The 23077-nt window shown below is 42.0% G+C and overlaps 1 protein-coding gene across 1 annotated transcript in view; it reads right to left on the minus strand.

Moving 5' to 3' along the window:
• Positions 1-23077, minus strand: part of LOC145417325 (GTPase-activating Rap/Ran-GAP domain-like protein 3) — a 750816-nt gene that overhangs the window by 617958 nt on the left and 109781 nt on the right. The window contains exon 2 of the mRNA XM_080286003.1: positions 20287-20356. Within this exon, the coding sequence (XP_080142129.1) occupies positions 20287-20356 (70 nt within the window). The remainder of the gene's footprint in view (positions 1-20286; positions 20357-23077) is intronic.

A 23077-nucleotide genomic window follows, 5' to 3' on the forward strand; every position in this document is an offset into this window, starting at 1 on the left:
CTGTGTGGATGCGAAAGAATATGAGTGGGTGTGTGGGTCGGTGCGAGAGAATGTGGGTAGGTGTGCGGCTGGATGCGAAAGGATGTGGATGACTGTGAAAAAAAAAAAAAAAAAAAAATCGGTTGCTGCAAGACAAGTGAAGTGGATAAAAGTGCCTAACATGTTTAACTAGCTTAGAGGAGGATAGGTGGACATGTAGATAAAAAACAATGTGAAGGTGACTGGCGATGGGTGGATGAAAGTGAATGCAATTACTGATACGAAAAGTGGTAGATGCAACAAGAGTGATGTGGATCAATGGTACAAAGTGACGGTAAGTGGAGAGTGGGAAACGAGAAGGGTTAGTGGAAGGGATGGCTAAAATATTGTAATGGCAGGCTAAAATGGATAGATGCGAGGTGGCTGAAAGTGGACAAAGGGATGCAAATTGGGTAAGAATATGGAAAAGGGAGGGGTACGCCTAGGTGGGGGGGGGAGTAGAAGGTAAGTGGGAGGATGGAAGGCATGTGGAAAGTTAGATGGATCGACTGTAAGTGGAAGAGTAAAAAGGAAAAATAAATAAATAGTAGGGATGGACTAGCGCAAAAAGATGACAGTACAAACGGGTGGTTGCAGATGAGTGAATTACAATACATTTGAGGTTAGTATTCCCTTTGCACGCTTACGAACTAATAAAGGAAGAATTTTACCTCTTCCAAGTTGCCCTAATATTACCGGATTGTTCAGGAAAATCAAATTATGCATGTTAACGACTTCGACTGTAAAAGAGCTACTGACTACCAATGTACATGGGTTGGAGGGAGGCCAAGGGGTGAGGAGACTGTGTGTGTGTGTGTGTGTGTGTGTGTGTGTGTGTGTGTGTGTGTGTGTGTGTGTGGAGGGGGTCGACAAGAAAAAGATTTAGCGGTGGATGAAGTGAGGAAAATAAAATGTTCAAGGACAGACGGTACAATAAACACGTGAGAACATGGGAATGGGCCACAGGTGGGAATGTACAAGGTAAGTGATCTTTCATGATGTAAATGGGCGGAAGCAAACTAGTAGATGTATCATAACGGTAAGACTAGAGTGAGGAGACAGGTGGGTAGGGGGGACTGAACTAGAAAGAATGAATGGGTTAGGTGATGGTGACAAGAAAATTATGTAAAAGTAATAGGTAAAACAAGTGGATGTGAGCAGAGACAAGGGGAGAAGAGCAAGTGAGAGATGGAGGATTGAAAAAGGAAATTCAGTTAGTGCAAATGGGTAAAATTATTGTCAAAGAACCAACTGCGGCATAGTAGGTGAACGCGTGAAGTAACAGAAGAGGTGTACGGAAGTGGACAAGCAATACGATGTCCGTGGAGGAGTGGAAGAGAGATGGAAGTGGAGTAGTGGCGGTGTATGTGTATGTCAAGTGAGTGGATGGGAGGAGGGAATGTGAGTGGGTTAATGAAAGAAGAATGGGATACGGTGCGTGGTCAAAAGAATGGGTAGACTTGATGGATGAAGGTGGTGTTGATAGAGAGGATAGAAGGGCGGCTAACATGACTGCAACCTGTACAAATGTGGTAAAAGGTTAGACGAGAGGGATGAAATTGGCAAGGTAGGAGTGGACGGAGATCGCTGAAAATGCAAACGGTACGGTACGTAGGATGAGGGGAGGGTCACTGAAAACTGAAAAGGTTTATTTAGGTATAAAAGAGTGAGACATGGGACTAAGGTGGATGAAGACGGTAGGCTGAAAAGAAGTGGATGAAGATGGTACGCTGAAGAGGTGGGTGATAATGGTACGCTGAAAAGAGGTGGGTGATAATGGTACGCTGAAAAGAGGTGGATGAAAATGGTACGCTGAAAAGAGGTGGATGAAGATGGTACGCTGAAAAGAGGTGGATGAAGATGGTACGCTGAAAAGAGGTGGGTGATAATGGTACGCTGAAAAGAGGTGGATGAAAATGGTACGCTGAAAAGAGGTGGATGAAGATGGTACGCTGAAAAGAGGTGGGTGATAGTGGTACGCTGAAAAGAGGTGGGTGATAATGGTACGCTGAAAAGAGATGGATGAAGATGGTACGCTGAAAAGAGGTGGATGAAAATGGTACGCTGAAAACACGTGGATGAAAATGGTACGCTGAAAACACGTGGATGAAAATGGTACGCTGAAAAGAGGTGGATGAAAATGGTACGCTGAAAAGAGGTCGATGAAAATGGTACGCTGAAAAGAGGTCGATGAAAATGGTACGCTGAAAAGAGGTGAATGATAATGGTATGAAAAGAGGTGGATGAAAATGGTACGATGAAAAGAGGTGGATGAAGATGGTACGCTGAAAAAAGCTAAATACTAAAGGAAAATGCAGGTCATGTCTAGGACGATGTGGAAAGGATAGGGAGAGGCAAACAAACATGGAAAAGAAGGAAGCAAAAGAAATGGTTACAAACAAAAATGGAAGGGAAAATATAGGGAAAGGGAGGAGAAGGGAAGGGAAGGGAAGGGAAGGGAAGAAAAGAAAAGAAAAGAGAAGGGAAGGGAAGGGAATGAAACAATGTAAATGAAAGGAAAGTCAGTGAGGTAAGATTGAGATTCTAAGAACTGAAAGAAAACAACAGCTGTACACGTGCAAAGAATAAAGGACACAAGCAAAGGGTAAACCAAGGCAAACACACGACAAACATTTGGGGGGCAGAGGAGGATGGTGGCAAGGTACAGGAAGTGCTTGAGGCTGGATGACGCCGAGGAAAAAATAAAAAATAAAAAAAAAGTATAGAGATGGAGATGAATACCAGGTCAGAGGAAAGGATGGCTGGGCCAGAGATTGCAATGGGAGAAAGAGTGAAGGGACGGGGAGGGGAGGGAGGGAGGAGAGAGAAGGAAAAAAAATGGGAGAGCGAGCGAGGGAGAGGTGGGAGGGATAGACAAGGACGGGAGGGATGGAGAAGAGAGACGGGCGGGAGGAATACGGGAAGAGAATGGAAAGAGGGATGGAGGGAAAAGGGGAAGTGAATGAAAAGGAGAGATGGAGCAGATAAAGGAGTGGGAGGGATAAGGCAAAGGATAGTAGGAAGGGAGCAAGAGAGACGTGGGATGGAAAAGGGAGGCAGCAAGGGAGATGTGGGATGGAAGAGGAGGGGAGCAAGAGAGAAAGGAGGCGGAGAAGGGAGAGGGAGGGAGGGAGGAAGAGACATGGGAGAGGGAGATAGAGAGGGAGCTAGAGAGATGGGAACGGGAGGGAGGGTTGTGGAAGAACTAAACTATCCTTCGTGGAAACGGCACAGATTCCGGTTTCCCTACATTCACTATTTATTTATACCTGTATACATTTTTCTCCCTCTGGGCTGAGCTCCGCGTCATGAAACATACATGGCCGTCTTTTTTTAATCGCAACTCTCACGTATGTGCGAAAAGGCTGAATACGTCGCGGCGGCACAAAGACGAATATCTGGGGAAGAGTATGCCTCAAAAGCCTGCCACAGAAATACATAGAAAACTTAGGTCTGAGCCTGTTAAGAAGGGGCTTTACGAGCATAAACTTCATGGATAAGGGAAAGGGTATGCCAAGGAATATAATTATACGGTGTGTGTGTGTGTGTGTGTGTGTGTGTGTGTGTGTGTGTGTGTGTGTGTGTGTGTGTGTGTGTGTGTGTGTGTGTGAGAGAGAGAGAGAGAGAGAAAACAATGAAACAAAACAAAATGGATCTTATATTTTCACTTGTTTATGTTGATAAGGTTGCCTCTGCATGTTAACATTCTGCTTCTGGCCATAACAAAGTAAATATAGTATGTACACTATTCTTTAGGAGCAATATTTATAAGAATCACAACAATTTTTAATCATTTATTATTATTATTATTATTATTATCTATCTATCTATATACCTAGGCTGCTTCCCCCAAGGAAAGGGAGGTAGCCGAGACAGGACGACACACTCTCCATTTACTCACCCATTTAAACACATTCATTCACATCTTAGCCCCAAAGGGGAGAACGGACAGATCCTCACCGCACCACACCGCACAAGGGTCAACTGCGCAATGCAATCAGTGACATCCGCAGCAGGGCCCGACAGCAGAACTGGTTTACCCCTGCCACATCATAACATACCCATCCCCTTACTCGCACCTGACCTGACTAGCTGATCAGGCCAAATGCGGGAGAATATCCCCTCAGGGCTGCGTCATCACTTATTTATTCACAATTTCTCTCCATTTATTTCTGTCACGCACAGCCACTCTTCCTTGCTCAACAGACATCCCTCTCGCATCCAGCGCTCTCTTCACACTATCCATCCATCCTATTCGTGGTCTTCCTCTCAGCCTTACACCTCTCACATCAGATCTAGTTATCTTTTTCACCAATCGCTCATTATCCATTCTCTCCATATGCCCAAACCATCGCAACACCCTCTGCTCAACTCTACCAGCCATCTCCTGAACAACTCCAGTTCTCCTTCGCACTTCATCATTTCGCACCCGATCCATACGCGTCACTCCACACATACTCCTCAGACACCTCATCTCCATTACATTCAAACTTTTCCTCTCTGCTACACCCATATTCCATGTTTCAGCCCCATATAATGCAGTCGGTACCACAACACCCTCATACAGCCTTCTCTTTTACATCCATTCTAAGCGAACGACATTTAAACACTTTTTTCATTCCTCCCAGCACCTTTCCTACTTCATTTATTCTAAACTTCACTTCTGCATCTATTCTTCCATCCACAGCAACATGTGACCCTAGATATTTAAAACAATCTACCTCCTCAAGCAACTCACCATTCAAAACTATATTCATCCCCCTACCATCTATCAACCTCGTACACTTCATCACTTTACTCTTATTCTCATTTACTTTCAAATTCCTCCTTTTACACACCCTTCCAAACTCCTCTACCAACTGTCTCAATCTCTCCTCTGAATCGGTCACCAGTGCAGTATCATCTGCAAACAGCAGCTGCTTCAGATTCCAATCTCCACCATCAACATTTACCAGACTCAGACCACCTAAAACTCTTGCATTCACCTCCCTTACAACACCATCCATGTAAATATTAAACAACCAAGGTGACATCACACATCCCTGTCGCAGCCCCACTCTCACGGGAAACCAATCACTCACAGCATTTCCCACTCTTACACATGCTCTACTATTTACATAAAAACTTTTCACCCCTTTTAGTAACCTACCATCAAGTCCATACAATCTTAAAACAGTCCACAAAGCCTCCCTATCAATTCTATCATACGCTTTCTCTAAATCCATAAATGCCCAAAACACATCCTTGCCTTTCGCTAAATACTTTTCACACACTTGTCTCACAGCAAACACCTGATCAACGCATCCCCTCCCTCTCCTAAAGCCACACTGCTCATCACTAATCACTCCCTCTGTACCCTCTCTAACTCTCATAATTAACACTCTACCATACACCTTACCTACAACACTCAACAGACTTACACCCCTAAAGCTAGTACATTCATACTTATCACCCTTGCCTTTATACAACGGGACCACACAAGCACTTGCCCAGTCAATTGGCACCATACCTTTCTCAAAGCACACATTCAACAATCTTACTAACCAGTCAACAATAGTCACTCCACCACCCTTCAGGCATTCCACAGCACACCCATCCATACCTGCAGCTTTCCCTGTTTTCATCTCCTTTACTGCCTTCTCCACTTCCTCCTTCGTGATCAAGGAATCATTCAACTCTCCCAACACATTTATTCCTTGCACCCTTCCATCCGCCACAATCTCAGCCACCCTTTCCTCCTCTACATTTAATAATCTTTCAAAATACTCTGCCCATCTCTTCCTTACTGCATCCATCTCAATTAACATCCTTCCATCCTCTGCTTTTACTCGTTCTTCCTTCCCAGACTCTCCCTTTCGCACCCTTTTCACCTCCTTCCAAAACATTTTCTTATTCTGTTGAAAATTCTCTGTCAGCCGCCTACCCCACCTCTCATCTGCTGCCACTTTAGCATCACGCACAGCCCTTCTCGCTCTATTCCTCTTTTCCTTATACCTTTCATATGACATCTCATCCTTCCTCTGCAGCCACACTTCATATGCACGTCTCTTCTCGGCCACAGCCATACTTACTTCCTCGCACCACCATTCACTTCCTTTTCTTACACCACCACCCACACGTCTCACACCACACACCTCTTCTGCATGCCCCACCACAGCACTCTTAAACAACTGCCATTCCTCCTCCACGCTGCCATTTTCCCGATCTTTCACTGCGTTCCACTCATCTTTCAATTTCTCCTGATACTCTATCTTTTTCTCTCTTTTATCCAACTCACTCACTTTCAAAACCTCCCTGCCACACCTAACCCTCCTAGCTCTCACCCATCTCTTACCTACTCTTAACTTTCCCTCCACCAGGTAGTGGTCAGACATACCTCCACCCTCCCCTCTTAGAACTCTCACATCCAACAATCTTCCTATTACATTCCTAGACACAACCACATAGTCCATCAAAGCTCTATCAACAACCCTTCCACCCTCCTGTCTCACCCATGTATACTTATAAATATCTTTCTTCTCAAACAGCGTATTCCCAATCACCATCTCTCGCTCAACACACATCGCTATCATTCGTTCCCCATTTTCATTTCTTCCAGGCACACCATGCATACCAACTACGCCTTCAACTGCTACAGTTCCCACTCTAGCATTCAGATCTCCCATCATTACCACATTCACATTCGCTCCAAAACTTTGCAGACACTCATCAACATCATTCCAGAAAGACTCCCTCTCTTGTTCATCCCTTTCACTACCAGGCCCATATGCACTCACAAACACCCACAACTCACGTTCAAATTTCGCTTTCACCCACATCAGTCTCGATGACACCTCCTTCCATTCAATCACACACTGCTGTACTTCCGGACTCACTAACAAGGCCACACCTTCTCTTGCCCTTCCTCTATCAACACCTGACAATCTTCCATTCACACTTCCAAACATAGATTCCCCCTTCCCTTTCATCTTCGTTTCACTCAAAGCTAACACATCCAACTTTCTTCTCACAAACATTCTCCCAATCTCCTCCCTTTTAGCCTCAATCGTACTACATCCACGCACATTCATAGACCCAATCTTCAGGGTACGGGGATAACTCCATCCCCCATCCCTTTCTCTGGCCTGTCTCTTTTTAGGAACTAAAAAACAGAGGAGGGGGTCCCTAGTCCCCTCACCCCGCCCCTTTTAGTCGCCTTTTACGACACGCAGGGAATACGGTGGCAGTATTCTTCCTAACACAACCTGGCCGCAGAGTAGTAGTACCACCCCATAATGCGGCCAGGTTGTGTCCCCCCCGCCACAGGGGGGTTATTATTATTATTATTATTATTATTATTATTATTATTATTATTATCATCATCATCGGTTGTGTAAAATGACAAACAATATCCCACAAAATACACTAAACCATTAAATGTCCAGGCAGTAACTCAGATCACTACGGTATCATTACACTACTACACACAACACTACATGAACAAGCCCCGTCGCCACACAAGCACAATGCGTGTTACACTCACTACCAACTGTGCATATTTTACACAACACGGCGGCACTGTTTCATCAGACAAGTACAAGTGCCGAGAAATTTACGGTACAATACGTGCACTAAACGCAAACTGCCAAACCGATAAATTTCATGAGACAAGAAACTGCCAACTGCATCACTGAATTCAGGAGTCATTTTTTTCAGACATGACGCTAACGTATCTTGTAACATCATGGAATGGGGAGGCTTGAAGGTGACTAGGGCTATTTTATCTGGCAAATAAATAGTCTCCCTCGTAAAATAATACCTGGTACTATCTTAACATGATCAAACATCGGTTCAGGGTACGTTTTTCATAACAAGGGTACTTTTAATTATCTTGTAACACCCACAGTCATTCAAGAAAAAAAAAAAAGCGTTTTCGCAATAAGGAACGTACGTATTTCTACCTATGCAAAGAAGAAAGCAGCCTACGTGACTTAACCCACCCATCTTTTGCATGATGCCGACTCTATCCCCACTCCCACACACGAGAACTTTTTATCTAGTGTCACATATAGTCAGGGCAACGCGATTTTCCTCCAGTAAGAACGCTCCGACAAGAATATTACGTTCAACATTAAAGAACGGCAGGCGTTTCGGAAGAGAAAAATCTGCGCACGGTCCCATCCGACAAGAACGGTACATTTATCAGCCTGGGAGATACCACTTCCAACCCTGCTATAAAGTTCACAGATGGCCACCCCCCCCCCCCCAAAAAAAAAAAAAAAAAATCCACCTAAAAAATAGTAGTAGTAGTAGTAGTATAGTAGTCTATCCCATAGCACTGAAAACTGGCAATAAAGAAAGCTATTAACGAGTCGTAATGCTAACAAATTCTTGCACTCATCCCGAACGATAGGGGGCAGGATAGGGGGGATGAAGAGGAGGGGTGTGTATAACGAAAGGTTTAATTGGATAATCAAACTGGCGAACAAGGTAGCTAACTGGATATTGCATTTGAAGCGTTGACTGCGACTGGCCGAGGCTCTTGAAACACGGCTGACATCAATGGTCGTTTAAATTTGAAAGGAGGAAGCTAATTGGCCGCTGCAGTGCTACGGCCGAGTGCCCTTATTGGAACTATCAATATCTCATACATAGTTCCCCCGCCGGCCGCCACGTTCGTCATGGGCCGGCGCGGCAGACGGACGGACGGATATGTGCAAATTTTGGGTAATTTGTTCACGTGATTTTTAAAATGTTACTATGTTTATTTTCTCACAATATAAAAAAGGGTCTGTAAAAATAATCTGTAATCAACCACACAATTCATCTGTTTAGTTTTTTCTTTAATCATGCAAAATTATTTCATTCGTGTTTTTTATAAATTAGACCACAAGTTTACACGAAGTTACGTGAGGAAAAAAAGTAGATATATTGAATACAGCATCAACATGGTCAATAATAATTACTTGCAATCTCGATTCGTCCAGATCACCTTCATATCAATATGAACTGAAAATGCCGGTACTAATTCAATACAAAATGGGCTAGACCACCGGAAGTTTACGAGTATAAGAGGAATATAATATGGCATATTATGAAATTAACAGACACCGTGCATCATGCCGAACACAAGTGATAATCAAAATGATGGAAAAAACAGCAAAAATACCAAGCAACAGTATGGCATGCTACTAAATCTAAAGTAACTCATATAACTGCAAAATTATAAGGAATTACTAACTTCAATGTAAAAGCTAAACAACATTTTGTCTGGTGCGCACCTCCCCCATATAAGCTGGTATTTATTTGTACTACACTGAACCTGTGTAATAATACCATGTGGCTACATCTAAAGTTCAACCACGTTCTAAAAAGTTGCATTTATCATGTGTTTACCCTAAAATCCCTGTTTATTCTACTTAGTATTTCTTATTCTTTGCTTTCTCGTTGCCATATGGTTTATAACGAGTACTCAGCTTACAAAAAGGACCTGGATAGAAAGTTGAGAAACAGATTCTTTAAGCTCTTCATAATGAGGTATCTCCTAAAGTTGAATAAAGTAATCTGGAGGTAGCAGAAGAAACGGCATGGTGATGGTCTTAAGGGAAAAGTGTCCTGCTTCGTACGACTGGCAGCGCTGTTTGCCTTTACTACGAGATCCCCATCGACGATTAGTATTATCGTCAGAGGGTAGCAAGAATAAAGGCGGCAAAGGACACCTTTAATAGCTGCACCCACCTCAATCGTATCCACCATCCCAACACATCAAAAGATGTTCTTTTTTCTTAGGAAATACCCCTCAAACACACACCATAACCACACCACGTGCACCTCAGATTCACCCCAGACACACAAACAATATCCTACCACACACCCCGTACTTATGGCGCCCCTAATATTCGACGGTTACAACTTGCCAGATTTCATCTTTCAAAAAGGTGCAGTGACTCAATAAGTGAGTGAGTGAATGACACAGTTAAGGACATACTCTGAACTGAAGCCGCCCCCTTGGACGAGGCAAAAAGCCGTCCCCGGGTTGAAGAAGTTAGGTATTACCGGTGTACAAAAACGATATCGTAGTTAATGTCTGCAAGAAAAAATAATAATAATATAAAATGCAATACATGGTGCAAGTCCTTTTAATCCGGTGACATTTCTTTCTTCATACCTCCAAACTGTTATATTCAACTTAAGAGACACGTCTCGCACTGAAGGGGTTAAAGAAGGCTACATCAAACCCTTCAAGTTCTACGTCTCTCCCCGGAGTTTACGACAATCGTCCGGTTCGGCAAAACTAAGAAAGACGCCACCTCATCGAAGGGGTTAGGGCAAGGAGGTTCAAGGAGCACTGAGACTACACACCACCCCAAATCCACCATCCCCAAGTCAGTACCATTCCATTATTCATCAAACTCACGACCATGGCATCAACTGGATTTTACAGCAGAAACGTTGACTGCGACGCGAAAGGTCCTTGAAACATAGTTGACATCACTGGTCGTTTAAATCTGAAAGGAGGGAACTAATTGGCCGCTGCAGTCATACGCGCCAGTGCCCTAATTGGTAATTCGTTATAAAAATATGGCTGGTGATTGGGTGAAGGTATATGGGGCGGATGGGGTGCTCTTGTTAGCTGATATCCCCCGTGTGCTGCTCCGGTACCCACTTTCACATCAGGCTGGGACTTTGCTTTATGTCAAAACTAAGTGTTAAATTAGCTCTTTCTTATTCTATCCATCATCATCACCATCCAATCATTCTATTATTATTATTATTATTATTATCCCCCATCAGGTACTTAGGGGTCCGGGGATGGGCTACTCAGTCCCAGCATGTAAGGCAAGGGCGACCAAAATCGTTCACCCCTGAGTGGCATTATGATATACCTTAACTATCCATGAAAGCTATTCCAGGCTCCATCCACTTGGAATCCCTTAATTCACTAAATCACCAGGAGTTCCTTCGGTTTTTTAGTTATCACATAATATAGTAAGTGGATTCCTGGATCTGGCCTGTTACTCAGTGTAGAGTTACCTAAAGGCTGTACTGAATCGAGTGAGTGGATGGTAACGGCCCCTTTGAAAAACAGGAATTAATGCCGTGCTAAGAATACGAGTATACGAAACAACTCATAACACTGTGTGGTACAGGTTAATGACGGTTCTTTGAAAACCCTTTATTAACTCACCTAATCGTTCCAGCAGTATCTCGAATGCACACACCAAGTATTTTTAACGAAACTGCACCAACTTCTTGAAATAATGTACTGGATAATTCAAATGGAATTCATATTTGTGATGGAGGAAAGAAGTGGCTAACAGATCATACAGAATTATCATCATCATCACCAAACATCAGGCTAGTTATTAATATTATGAAACAACCGCCTTTGGAACAATTTCAATGCAACTCTGACCAGACTACTTTTGTACCATACCCTTCATGATCTTCGAAACTTATTTTTCACCAAATTAACGAGGAAAAGAAAAAGTTAATCACCAGTAATCTCCATCTACTCCTAAACAAATACCGTACAATTCATAAACATGTTTCTGCAAAGTAAACGCAGACTTTACTGAAGAACGAAGAATTAATGCCAGTATTACTTCAAAACAACAAGTCTGATTTTTGAAAGATTTATACTAAAATTTTTTTTAATCATGCAGTCAACAGGCTACAGTATCGCACTTCACGTACTAACTAAAAACAAAAACTCAAGGTACGCATTTGTGCACACTGGCGAACTTTACAGCATCCTCTCTACAGAACGAACTGCGGACAACTACTGCTATACTGTGCCTGACGCCCAAGCAAAACTGTTTAACTTCTCACCCAGCCCAGTGTTAGCAGTACGACAGCCTAATTAAACAGCTAAACAATTACCTTCAACAGTCTCCCACCATTTACAGATGTGGTATGTGACTAAAGTTTATCATTTCACTGCGATCACCTTTTTTTTTTTTTTTTTTTTTTATAATCTTGGTACTTTCAGAGGTTTACATTCAGCTTAGGAGACTCTTCGTTTTCAGGGAGTGTTATGTATTCAGCGCGCGCGCGCGCACACACACACACACACGCACACGCACACGCACACACACACACACACACACACACACACAGTACAAATGACGTCTTGGGAGTAAAGGAGTTAATTATTCTCCTTAATCACCTTCGTGCTGGAATTAACCAATATAACTTGGGCTGTTGTCGCTGTTCCTATCTGTGCAGTAACTGGGCCAAGTGATCCTGCTTCAAGACATACCCAAACACGTGTCAAAACTATGGCACTATGAAGAAGCAAATTAATATCATCTTCGCATATTTTCTCTTGCAATCTTAGTCGACCTGAATCGCAACACACTACACTATTCAACGCCTTTCAGATCTTCACAACACACTTCGCAACATACTCAAACACGTGTCCAAACCACGGCACTTTGAAGACGCAACTCAAAATCGTCTCTCAAAATGTTCCGTCACTTCCCACATCTCTGCCATCCTTTTGACCTGACTCGCAACTCACTACTTAACGCCTTTCAGAGACCCACTTAACCGGGCCACTTGTCACAGCCGTTGCCTCCCCACAATGCCCTTCATTAGCGGTCAATCCCGGGGAAATGCTTGCTGGGAGTAAATCATTCAGCTGGGCAATTAAGCTACGATTCAATCACCGCCTACGATCCGCGGTGAGCAATTAACTAGGATCATTAGGCAATAATTTTCTCTACTAATTAAGTCGTGGTTATAAAAGTATTAGCCTGCCAGAGTCGCAGCAGCACCTTGAGAATAATACGTAGAAGCTATTCCTGGATTACAAACTTAGCAGATTAATAACGATCAAGAGCTATGAATTTACAATAGTAAACATACGTACATAGCATTAGTTTTGGCAGACTCAGAATATTGATAAACTTGTAACTACTAAGACTCCTTATAAGAGTCTGAGCAGTAATAATAAAACAGCTCCCCACACCATCAAAGTAACATCTCAAACCTAGCACTGATAAGCCTAAGAATTCGTGTACTGGAATAAGCATACGAAATGTGTAATGAAATAAGGTTACATCACGGACACTACAGCCCTCACTAACAAACTCTGCCACTTCTCTGACCATTACTGTCGTACACATAACTTAGTAGATTACTAGGACGCCTCTTGGTGAAACAGCACATCATGTACAGGGCTAGAAGAATAATTATATCGAACAGTTGTGTTAATATCCCTTAACACTGTGTGCGTATGAATCAAAACATCTTCGCCATCGGAAACGAAGATGTACAATGAAATTCGTCACGCAAATTCACCTGTGATATAAAAAAAAAAAAATGTGTAAATAACAAACAACAATATTGTGCTCAAACTGTAAAAACACTTTCCTTCCAAAGCATATATTTCACATGTTAAGCTGACATCTGTGTTACTGATATAAACAGAAGCTCATCTGGCAAGTTCCTGCTTCTGGCGATTTACAGTGTAGGAAAAGTCTTTTACTAATATATTATCTAAGATTACTAAAAAATATGACACGTAATACTTCATGTTCAAATAAATAATAATGCAGCTTAAATAAAACGTCACGGCAGAATATGGCCGGTCATCACCCGTCAATCCACCATCCTCCATCACTCTTCTTACACACATCCCACAAACTCTCCCTTACTCTCTCAACCCCCCCACCCCTCACTACCTCTCTCTCACTGCTTCCCATAATCCTTCACTCTCCAGTCAGGTCTTCTTCATTCTCTCCTCCGATCTCTTCTGTTTGTTCCTCACTGCAGCCGAATTTTTATCTGCCTCATACAATCAACTTAACTCCTTGACCATCCAACCTTCTACCCTTCCCCTTTTCTTCCCTGAATCTTAATACTCGCTACTCATTCTATATTCTTTAATATCCTCATCTCCTTCACTCAATTAACCTGCCAATCTTCTTCGCTTCACTTTTCCTACTCTTACTCTTCCTTTCCTTCTCATACAATCTCTCTCTCTCTCTCTCTCTCTCTCTCTCTCTGTCAGAGTTCCTCCATCATTCCCTACCCCACGAAGTTAGGTCACTTGCTATTTTTTTTTTTTCTCTCTCTCTCTCTCTCTCTCTCAGGGTTCCTCCATCATTCCCTACCCCATAAAGTTAGGTTACTTGCTAGTTTCTCTCTCTCTCTCAGGGTTCCTCCATCATTCCCTACCCATAAAGTTAGGTCATTTGCTAGTATCTCTCTCTCTCTCTCTTTCTCTCTCATAGGATTCCACCATCATTCCCTACCCTATTAAGTTACCGCCATTTTTTCTTGGGCCAGTTTTGTGTTAGTTCGGGCAAAGTTCATCATATTGCAATTACAGTGAGCGAAAAGCCCCGACGATTAATGGCCTTTGTGGGAGAGGAAGGCAGGAGAGGATAGAGAGGAGGAGGAGGGGAAAAGGGTGAGAATAAGGAAGAGGAGGAGAGGGAAATGGGTGAGAATAGGGAGAGGAGAGAGCGGAAAAAGGGTGAAAGGGAGAGGAGGAGAGGGGAAAAAGGGTGAGACTATGGAAGAAAGGAGTGGGGAAAAGGGTGACAATAAGGGAAAGGAGAGAGGATAAAAAGGGTGAAAGGGAGAGGAGGAGAGGGGAAAAAGGGTGACAATGAGGGAGAGGAGACGAGGGGGGAAAAAGCTGAGAATACAAGAATGGAGGAGAGGGAAAAGAGTGAGAATAAGGGAGAGGAGAGGAGGAAAATGGGTGAGAATAAAGAAGAGGAGGAGAGGGAAATGGGTGAGAATAGGGAGATGAAAGAGGGGGAAAAGGGTGAAAGGGAGTGGAGGAGAGGGGAAAAAGGGTGAGAATATGGATGAAAGGAGAGGGTAATGGGTGAGAATACGGGAGAGAAGGAGGGGGGAAAACGAAGAAAATAAGGGAGAGCAGGAGAGGGAGAAAGGGTGAGAATAAGGGAATGGAGGAGAGGGAAAAAGGGTGAGAATAAGGTGGGGAAGAGGAGAGACAGAGGGAGGGTTAAGAACAGAGGGAGCGTTAAGAAAGGTAAGAGATCAGGAGTTATGAAAGACAGATCTATAGGAACAAACAAGATAGATACCCACTGTGAGAGAGAGAGAGAGAGAGAGAGAGAGAGAGAGAGAGAGAGAGAGGAAATAACACTTAAGCACAAACACACCCAAAGATGAGATTCCATTCTTATATTATTCTGCAATCCCATTCATGCAAAATTTCATCAGTGACAAGGAAAGCTCCCCTATTCTCCAATGTTATCTAAAACCTCTTCATTACTCCTTTCATCTCCTCCTCCTCTTCTTCCTCCTTCATTCAGGTCCTCTGTCTGTCTCATCGTTCCTCTTGCCTCTCTCCTTCGCTTCGTTTTTTTCTCCTTCCCTTCCTCTACATCCACCCTCCTTCATGTTTGCTTTCACTGCTCTCTCTCTCTCTCTCTCTCTCTCTCTCTCTCTCTCTCTCCCTCCTTTCAAATTCTCCCTTGTTCATTTCCTCTCCCTATCACATTTTTCTTCATCTGATTACTTTCATCTCTTTTCCTTTTAGTTCCTCCAAGCCCCCTCTCTCCTATCTTTCCCTATCTTCCACACTCTCTTCATAGCTCCTCTTTCATTTTTTTTTCATACCTTCAGCATTTTCTCCTCACCCTAATCTTCATTCTTTTATCTTTCTCTCATTTTGTTTACTCTCTCCTCATCACTTCAAATCTCCTACTTTTCTCCCTTCTTCTGCATTCCCTCCTCCCCACCTCCTTCGCCCTCCTATCGTTATCTTGTACTACCTCTCCTCCCCTCAATCCTCACTCTCTTACCTTTCCTCTATCTTCATACACTTATCATCTCTTCCATTCTCCTATCTCGCTCCTATCTTCAGCATGCTCTCCTAATCTCCTCCTGTAATATTCAATCTTTATTTTATCTTCTATATTCTCTCCTTATCTCCTCTTTCTCCCCGTCTTTCTTCGATCTTCTGCAGTCTCTCTTCACCTCCTCCCTCACTCTCTTTATATTTCTCTTGTCTTGTCCACTCTCTCCTCGCCTCTCATCTTCCTTACTCTTCTTCCTCCTCCTTCATTATCTTTCCTCTATCTCCCTCTCCTCACCTTCATCTTCTCTCTTCCTCCTCTTCAATCCTCTCCCTCCTACAAGTCTCAGGTATGTTTAAAGGACCATCTGATTTCTGTTTAAGGAGCACATTTCACATCACGACTCAGATATCATATTGCAATTAGAGAGAGAGAGAGAGAGAGAGAGAGAGAGAGAGAGAGAGAGACGGAATGACTGGAAATCAGAAAAAAAGGTACACAAAGGGGCAACTGCACTAACGAAATCATAAACAAACACCCTGAATAGAGAAGGACGTAAAAATCCAAACAACAGCAAGAAGGGGGAAACACAATAGCCAAACAAAAGAGACAATAAAGATCAGAAGAGCAGAGGAAAGCAGGAATAAGCAGAGTGGAAACTGGAGTAAGAAGGAGGGGTTAACTAGCAGGAAAATGGATGAAAAAGGGAGAAATGAGATCACGAGATGCAGATGGGGTGGAATAATTGAGAGATCGGATAAGAGGGGTAGAAATTGGTCGATGCCTCTGACGGAGTGAGTGGAGAGACGAAGGAAGACAAGGAAAAAGACGAAAGAAAAAAACAGTGGAACAGGGTAGAAGATAGGGACGAGGAGGAGAAAAGTAAGGGTAAAAAGACTATCAATTAAAAGATGAGAGGAAGAAGACACACTGGTAAAGAGATGGGGAAGACAAAAAGTAAAAAAAAGAAAAGGTGGAAGACTCTGGATGGGGAAGAGAAAAAGGAAAGAGTGAAAAGGAAATGCAAAGAAAGCAAAGGGAAGGAGAAGAGGAAAGACGATCAAGGGGAAAAATGTGGCAGAAAGCAGAAAATGTGGAAAAAGGACTGACGAAGGTAAAAACTACTAGGGAAAAAAAAAGCCATGAAAGGGTAAAGAGACTGGAAAAGTGAATAAGGACACAAGGAAAAAGGGCGGGAAAAGGGCGACAGAAGTAAAGGAGGAAAGGGCGACAAGGTAAAAAGAGTGAATGGAGTAAAAGACTGTGACACAAATGTACGGTAAAAAGGAGAATTGGAAAACGATGAAATGAGGAATAATGAGGGAAGGAAGATAAGAGGGTAAGAATAAAAAAGTGAAAAGAAAAGAAGCATGTAAAGTGGTACGGTGGAAAGGAGAACACGCAGCGAAGGGATGGCAGAGAAAGGTAAAGACAGGAAAGAGAAGGACTGAAAAAAAAAAAAAAATCGAGAACTACCAATAAAGATAGAGAAATCTTGATAATAATAAAAAGATAAGAAAAAACTGATATAGAAGCATGATAAACAGGTGAACGGGGCAGTGAAGGAGTGGCTGAGAGATCGGCAAGATACGGGCAAAAGAAATATCAGAGAGGGAGAAATACATGACGGAGAAATGGTAACAGAAAAATGAGAAGAGGAAAAGGAGAATGGAGAAATTTATGGGTATACAGAAATGAGAGAGAGAGAGAGAGAGAGAGAGGTTGGGGGTAGTGGCACGCGAATGAGAGGATGGTAAAGATTAATGAGTTGATATAAGTTTATGACATGAAGCTGAAGAAAAAACAAAATAGATCAATGAGGAGGGAGGAAACTAAGGAAGAAAAGGAAAAAGCGAAGAAAAATACGGGGCAGGGAGAGAGGAGAGGGCTCAGGAGGAGGGGCGATAGGAAGACAAATGACCAAAGTTTACTGCTTGTGTTTCACGGACAGTAACAAAAATGGAAAGACCAATAAGGCAGAAGACGAATGTAGGGAGGCAGATTTGGGGGGTAATAAAGCCTGAAGGTAAAGTTGTAGAGATCGCAGGAATAATATGATAGTACAAGAAACACATTAGGAAGTATCTTGTCTATTAAGAGGACCAATATGACTGAAGACGAATGTGGGAAGGCGGATTTGGGATATAGTACGGATTGAAGGTAAAATTGAAGAGACCGTTGTTTCAGTAATTGGATGATAGTACAAGGGACACATTCTGAAGTAACTTGCGCGAGTATATAAAATTCTAGTTGGAGTAACACGACTACCAATAAGATGAAAGACGAATGAAGGGAGGCAGAGTTCGTGGTTCTATACAGGCTGAAGGCAATATTAAACACAGAGACTATAGTTCGAGTAGCATGAAGATATTGCAAAGGACACATTTAGAAGTATAACTGCACTTGCATATTAGGCTACAGTTTTGTTGATAAGTCGATAATTAAGCGACAAACGAGTGAAGGAAGGATGACTTCGAAGAGAATACGGACTGGAAAAAAAAAAGACGATGATAATATGAAAGACATTTTGATGTATATAAGATGACGGTGGTATAAAAAACATCTTGAAGTACACCTACAATTATATAAATGACTATATTATGAGTAACGATCAAACCCGGGATAATACAGACTGAGAGTAAAATTGTACAAAGAGGTTATAGCTACACCATTCACCACTTTATTCCGATGACACATTTCTTAGATTTTATTCAAGCTGCTACCAGGTGATTACATTAAAAGATTCTATTTAGCTACAAAAATGAACCATCAGCAGTGTCATATCTAACCTCTTCTGTTTGAAATATTATCATTCAGGGTGATGGAAGGCGCGTAGAGATTGCAAGAATAATATGTCGTCGAACTGAAGGGGTCAGGAATATCGGGAGTATAGGACAAAAGACGTACTATGAAAAGTGTGTATGTATTAGACTATCACTTTAGGAAAACAAGGGCAGTACAACAAACACATACGGCACGCGTGTACTTCACAGTGTGAGTACTACGAGGATGGCAGTACTATATGCTGTGTACAACATGATGTAAGCCTGTATATACTGTTGTTGTGTATCATACAGTACGCAAAGACACACAAAGGAGTCGTAGACGCAAATGTATTCAGAAGGTTCAAAGCCAAAACACACACACACACACACACACACACACACACACACACACACACACACACACACACACACACACGGGGGGGGAAGGGAGAGGGTGGAGCTGTAACCGGAAAAATTGAAAGTGGAATTTGTGGAAAGGAGGTAGTGAGGGAGGTGGGGCGTGGTGTAATAAAAGAGGCTGTGACGTCACTGTGGGTAGCCAGCTGCCGCCATCATGACTCACAGATGGTACAGTGGCCCCTCCTGCCCTCCCCTTCTTTTATTCCTCCACTTCCAGTCTTCCATTTTATTCTTATTTCAATCTAACTTTTCCCTACTTTATCCTATTACACTTATTTAGCCCATTCCCCCTCTGATCTTCTACTGTATATCTGTTAATTTTGCCTATTCGTTCGGCACTCTAGTAATTTTACAATTCTGCTTTGCCTTCTTCTCCTTATTCCTCCGCTTCTCTTCCACTTTACTCTCCTTTTTTTTTTTTTTTTTTTTTTTTTAAGACTATCCCTTTCGTGGCATGACATCTGTAGCCCTCTCTTACTCCTCAATTTCTCTTCTCCATTTTATGCTTATTTAACCTACAGATTTGAGATCATAACAACTTTTATATTTTACTTTTGCTCCCACTCCGTCTTCCCATCTTCCAATTTTATTTTTGTGTACCGCTTCAATACAAGACCACTTTTTTATATCGTTTCGCTACCTTATTCTCTCTCTCTCTCTCTCTCTCTCTCTCTCTCTCTCTCTCTCTCTCTCAGCGTTTTCATACAATTTTTTTTTCCGTATAACTTTAATATTTTCTTCAATTTAAGTACTACAGTATTTATCTAAACAGCATCTCAAGAATTCAAGAGGAAAGTAATGGAATTCTGAAATACTCACATCTAGTACTGGCAACAACGTGACCAATATTCTAACAGATTTCACTTCAGTACCACATTAACATCACACGCTGCAGGACAGACAATATTAATACATGGAAATTATTCAAGTTTCACACTATACAGTTAACACAATATCAATGGTTAAGATGTATAGAAACACGCACGATAAGGATAGAAAATTAACAAAAAGAGGCTAGACGAATACGATACCGAGAGAGAGAGAGAGAGAGAATGAAGAGGGAAACAGACAATGTGGACGACATGGAGGGACAGGGAGAGACGGACAAGCACCAGTAAATAAAATCAGAAAGCACTCAAAAGATATAAGAACTTTTTTTCCTTAAGTGGATACCCAGGAGCTTAGATATACAGAAGAAAGAAGCTTGGACATATCCCTATCGACCACACGAGGGTCAGTAAGGCAAGCACTCAATTTCTGTCCCTCCCCCCCCCAAAAAAAAAAAGTAATAAAATAAAAAAAATAAAACCAGTACTTACCAATTCCACTGAGCCATAGTGTTTGCGACTGAACACCCCTCGGCGGGAGATGAGGTCACTGGAGGCCGATCTGGCAACAATAAAAACAGCATTATTAGCAAAGGACAAGTATTACGGCAACAAAGATTACAATTCAATAAAGGTAAAACTGTAAATATTTAAGCACACCTGGGAAAATGAAAGTGAATAAGGATATTATAGGAAACATCACGGTAAGAAATGGCAAAGAACAATATTACCCATGTGGAAAAAAGTGAAAAAATATATATACAAATTATAGACAGGCAAAAGCAAAAAACGAAAACATCTAAGTAGTAGTAGTAGTAGTAGTAGTAGTAGTAGCAGTAGTAGTAGTAGTAGCAGTAGTAGTAGTAGTAGCAGTTGTAGTAGCAGTAATAATAATAATAATAATGAATGTCAAACAGCAAAAGCAGCCATACGTACAATAAAAATCAATTTAATAAGTATCAAATTCAGAGTAATGGTTAGTAGACATGGTACTCCTTTTGTCTGATCAATAATAATAATAATAATAATAATAATAATAATAATAATAATAACAATAACTGTGAAATGCAATCTTTTCTTGGGATGTTCAGCAAGGACGAAAAACAGCATCATTTGTCTCTTATTCATAATTTACCTCCTCCACGAGAGAGAGAGTGTGTGTGTGTGTGTGTGTGTGTGTGTGTGTGTGTGTGTGTGTGTGTGTGTGTGTGTGTGTGTGTGTGTGTGTGTGTGTGTGTGTGTGTGTGTGTGTGTGTCCTGAATACGAAAACCAACAACAACACGAACGGCTCCTGTCAAGAGAACCGGCAACACACGAACTCAGATCAATTGCACAACATCTCAGGAGGGGAAGGAGGGACCGAGGGAAAGAAAGAAGGCAGAAAGCAAGAATGAAGGACAGGAAGAGTGGAACAGGTGATAGATAAGCGAGTGAGAATGGGAACCGGATGCTGGGGAAAGAAATATCACATAAGGGTAAAAGCAGAGAGAGAGAGACAAGGAGAGGGGATGGAGAGGGGCTAAGGAGAGGGAGAGAGAGGAGCGAGGGGGAGGCAAAGGGAGAGGAGAGGCGAGAGAGAGATGGGGGAGACTATGAAAGAAGAAAATGGAAGGACACAGAACAGCTGCAAAAAGAAAGCGAAATAACAATAAATAATTACAATGGTAGAAACTGATGGGAAAGAATGATGGAAGAAAAATAGGGGGGGGGGGGAGAAGGAGACTGAGCAGTAAATGGAGGGAGGAGAAAGAGAACAAAAAGGAAGCAAAGAAAGAGAGAAGCCGGGGAAAATAGAAAAAAAAATGAGAAAGGAAGAGGGAGAGCAAAGAAGAATAATCATAAAGGGAAAGGTAGATGGGAAGAATTAGAAGGAAGGGAAAGGAAGATGCAAAGAAAGCAGTGGGAATAGAAGGATGGAGAAAAATACATGGCAACAGCGCAAGAGATGGAATGCGGGTCTGGGAGGGTGGGGGGAACTAAGGAAACAGGAAGAAAGATGTAAGGAAGGCGGAGGGGGGGGGGGAACAAAAAATAGTGTGGGAGATGTGGAAAGAGCTGGGGAACGGAAGAACAACGTAACAGAATAGGAGCAAATAAAAGGTTTGTTAATTTGGTGTGTGTGTGTGTGTGTGTGTCACGGGGTTTTATAATAATATCGCGGTAATTTTGATATAAATGGTTAAATGTTATTTAAATTGATAATAATATTCAATAATATTGAAGAGCAGAGACAATGATTGTCTTGCTACATCAAGCAACGATTACTTTACGCTGACTTGCTAAGATTCTCAAGAACGAGAATTTATAAACTTTCTCAACAGTACACAGCAGAGACTAATTACTCACAATTGCTGAATTACTGTACTGTTAGCCTCTGGAGAAAGTTACATCACCCCTGACAATAAATAACTAATACTAATAATAATAACATCAGGTTCTTGCTGATGCATTAACTCCTGGCACAACGGATTTTAAGTTAATACAACAAGACTGGTCTAAGTACCAGTTATGAATAGTAAATGTTTATGCAAGCTAGGAGCTGTATGGAAAAATAAGCTTAATTATGGAGAAATGAAACAAGATTTTTACTCTACATTAAGCTCAAGAAATAGAACTGTTAAATTTATTAATCACAAAAATAAATTTAACATTACATTTCAAATCAAATCAATGAGACGCACCTCGCTCACTCACACAGAAGCTAAATACTTACGCCTAGGAAAAACACCTTAACTAAACTCTTAAAACTACAAAATACACAAAAGAAATACCAGTCGATGAATACTATGTATCACCCGAGGAGTGGGTGGGAGTACCGGGACTAACTGTACTAATGGAGCTTGGGGTGCTAGCTGACCTCTCCACTTCTGAGCACAGACCCTTTCTCCGTCACAGCAAACACAAGACTGAATTCAAATACATTGAATGGGCAGGACGCAAGGCGTGGCTAACGGTTGAGGGAAGCAGAGGCAAACGATAAAGAAACAATTGTATCGCTCAGTAGCGCACTTAGTGACGTGCATTAAATCGGTCACTTTTGAAAACGGTGACGAATTATTTGAAAAGTATACCCCGGAATGGAGAGAGAAACGGTTAACTGAGCGATACACAGTGAGTTCTCCACTAATAGTTCGTGGCTTCTCACAAAAAGGAAATGTCGCGAATTGATTCGTGACATTACGCCCCATGAAAATTAAATCTTTCTTCCTTCAGAAGAATGATTTCAATATACATACATATAAATCCTAACTCAGTCACACAAGATTCACACTGTGGTGTGTG

The sequence above is a fragment of the Coenobita brevimanus genome, chromosome 110 (assembly GCF_032717465.1).
Source record: "Coenobita brevimanus isolate Jiangsu-jjx chromosome 110, ASM3271746v2, whole genome shotgun sequence".
NCBI classification, from domain to species: Eukaryota; Metazoa; Arthropoda; class Malacostraca; order Decapoda; family Coenobitidae; genus Coenobita; species Coenobita brevimanus.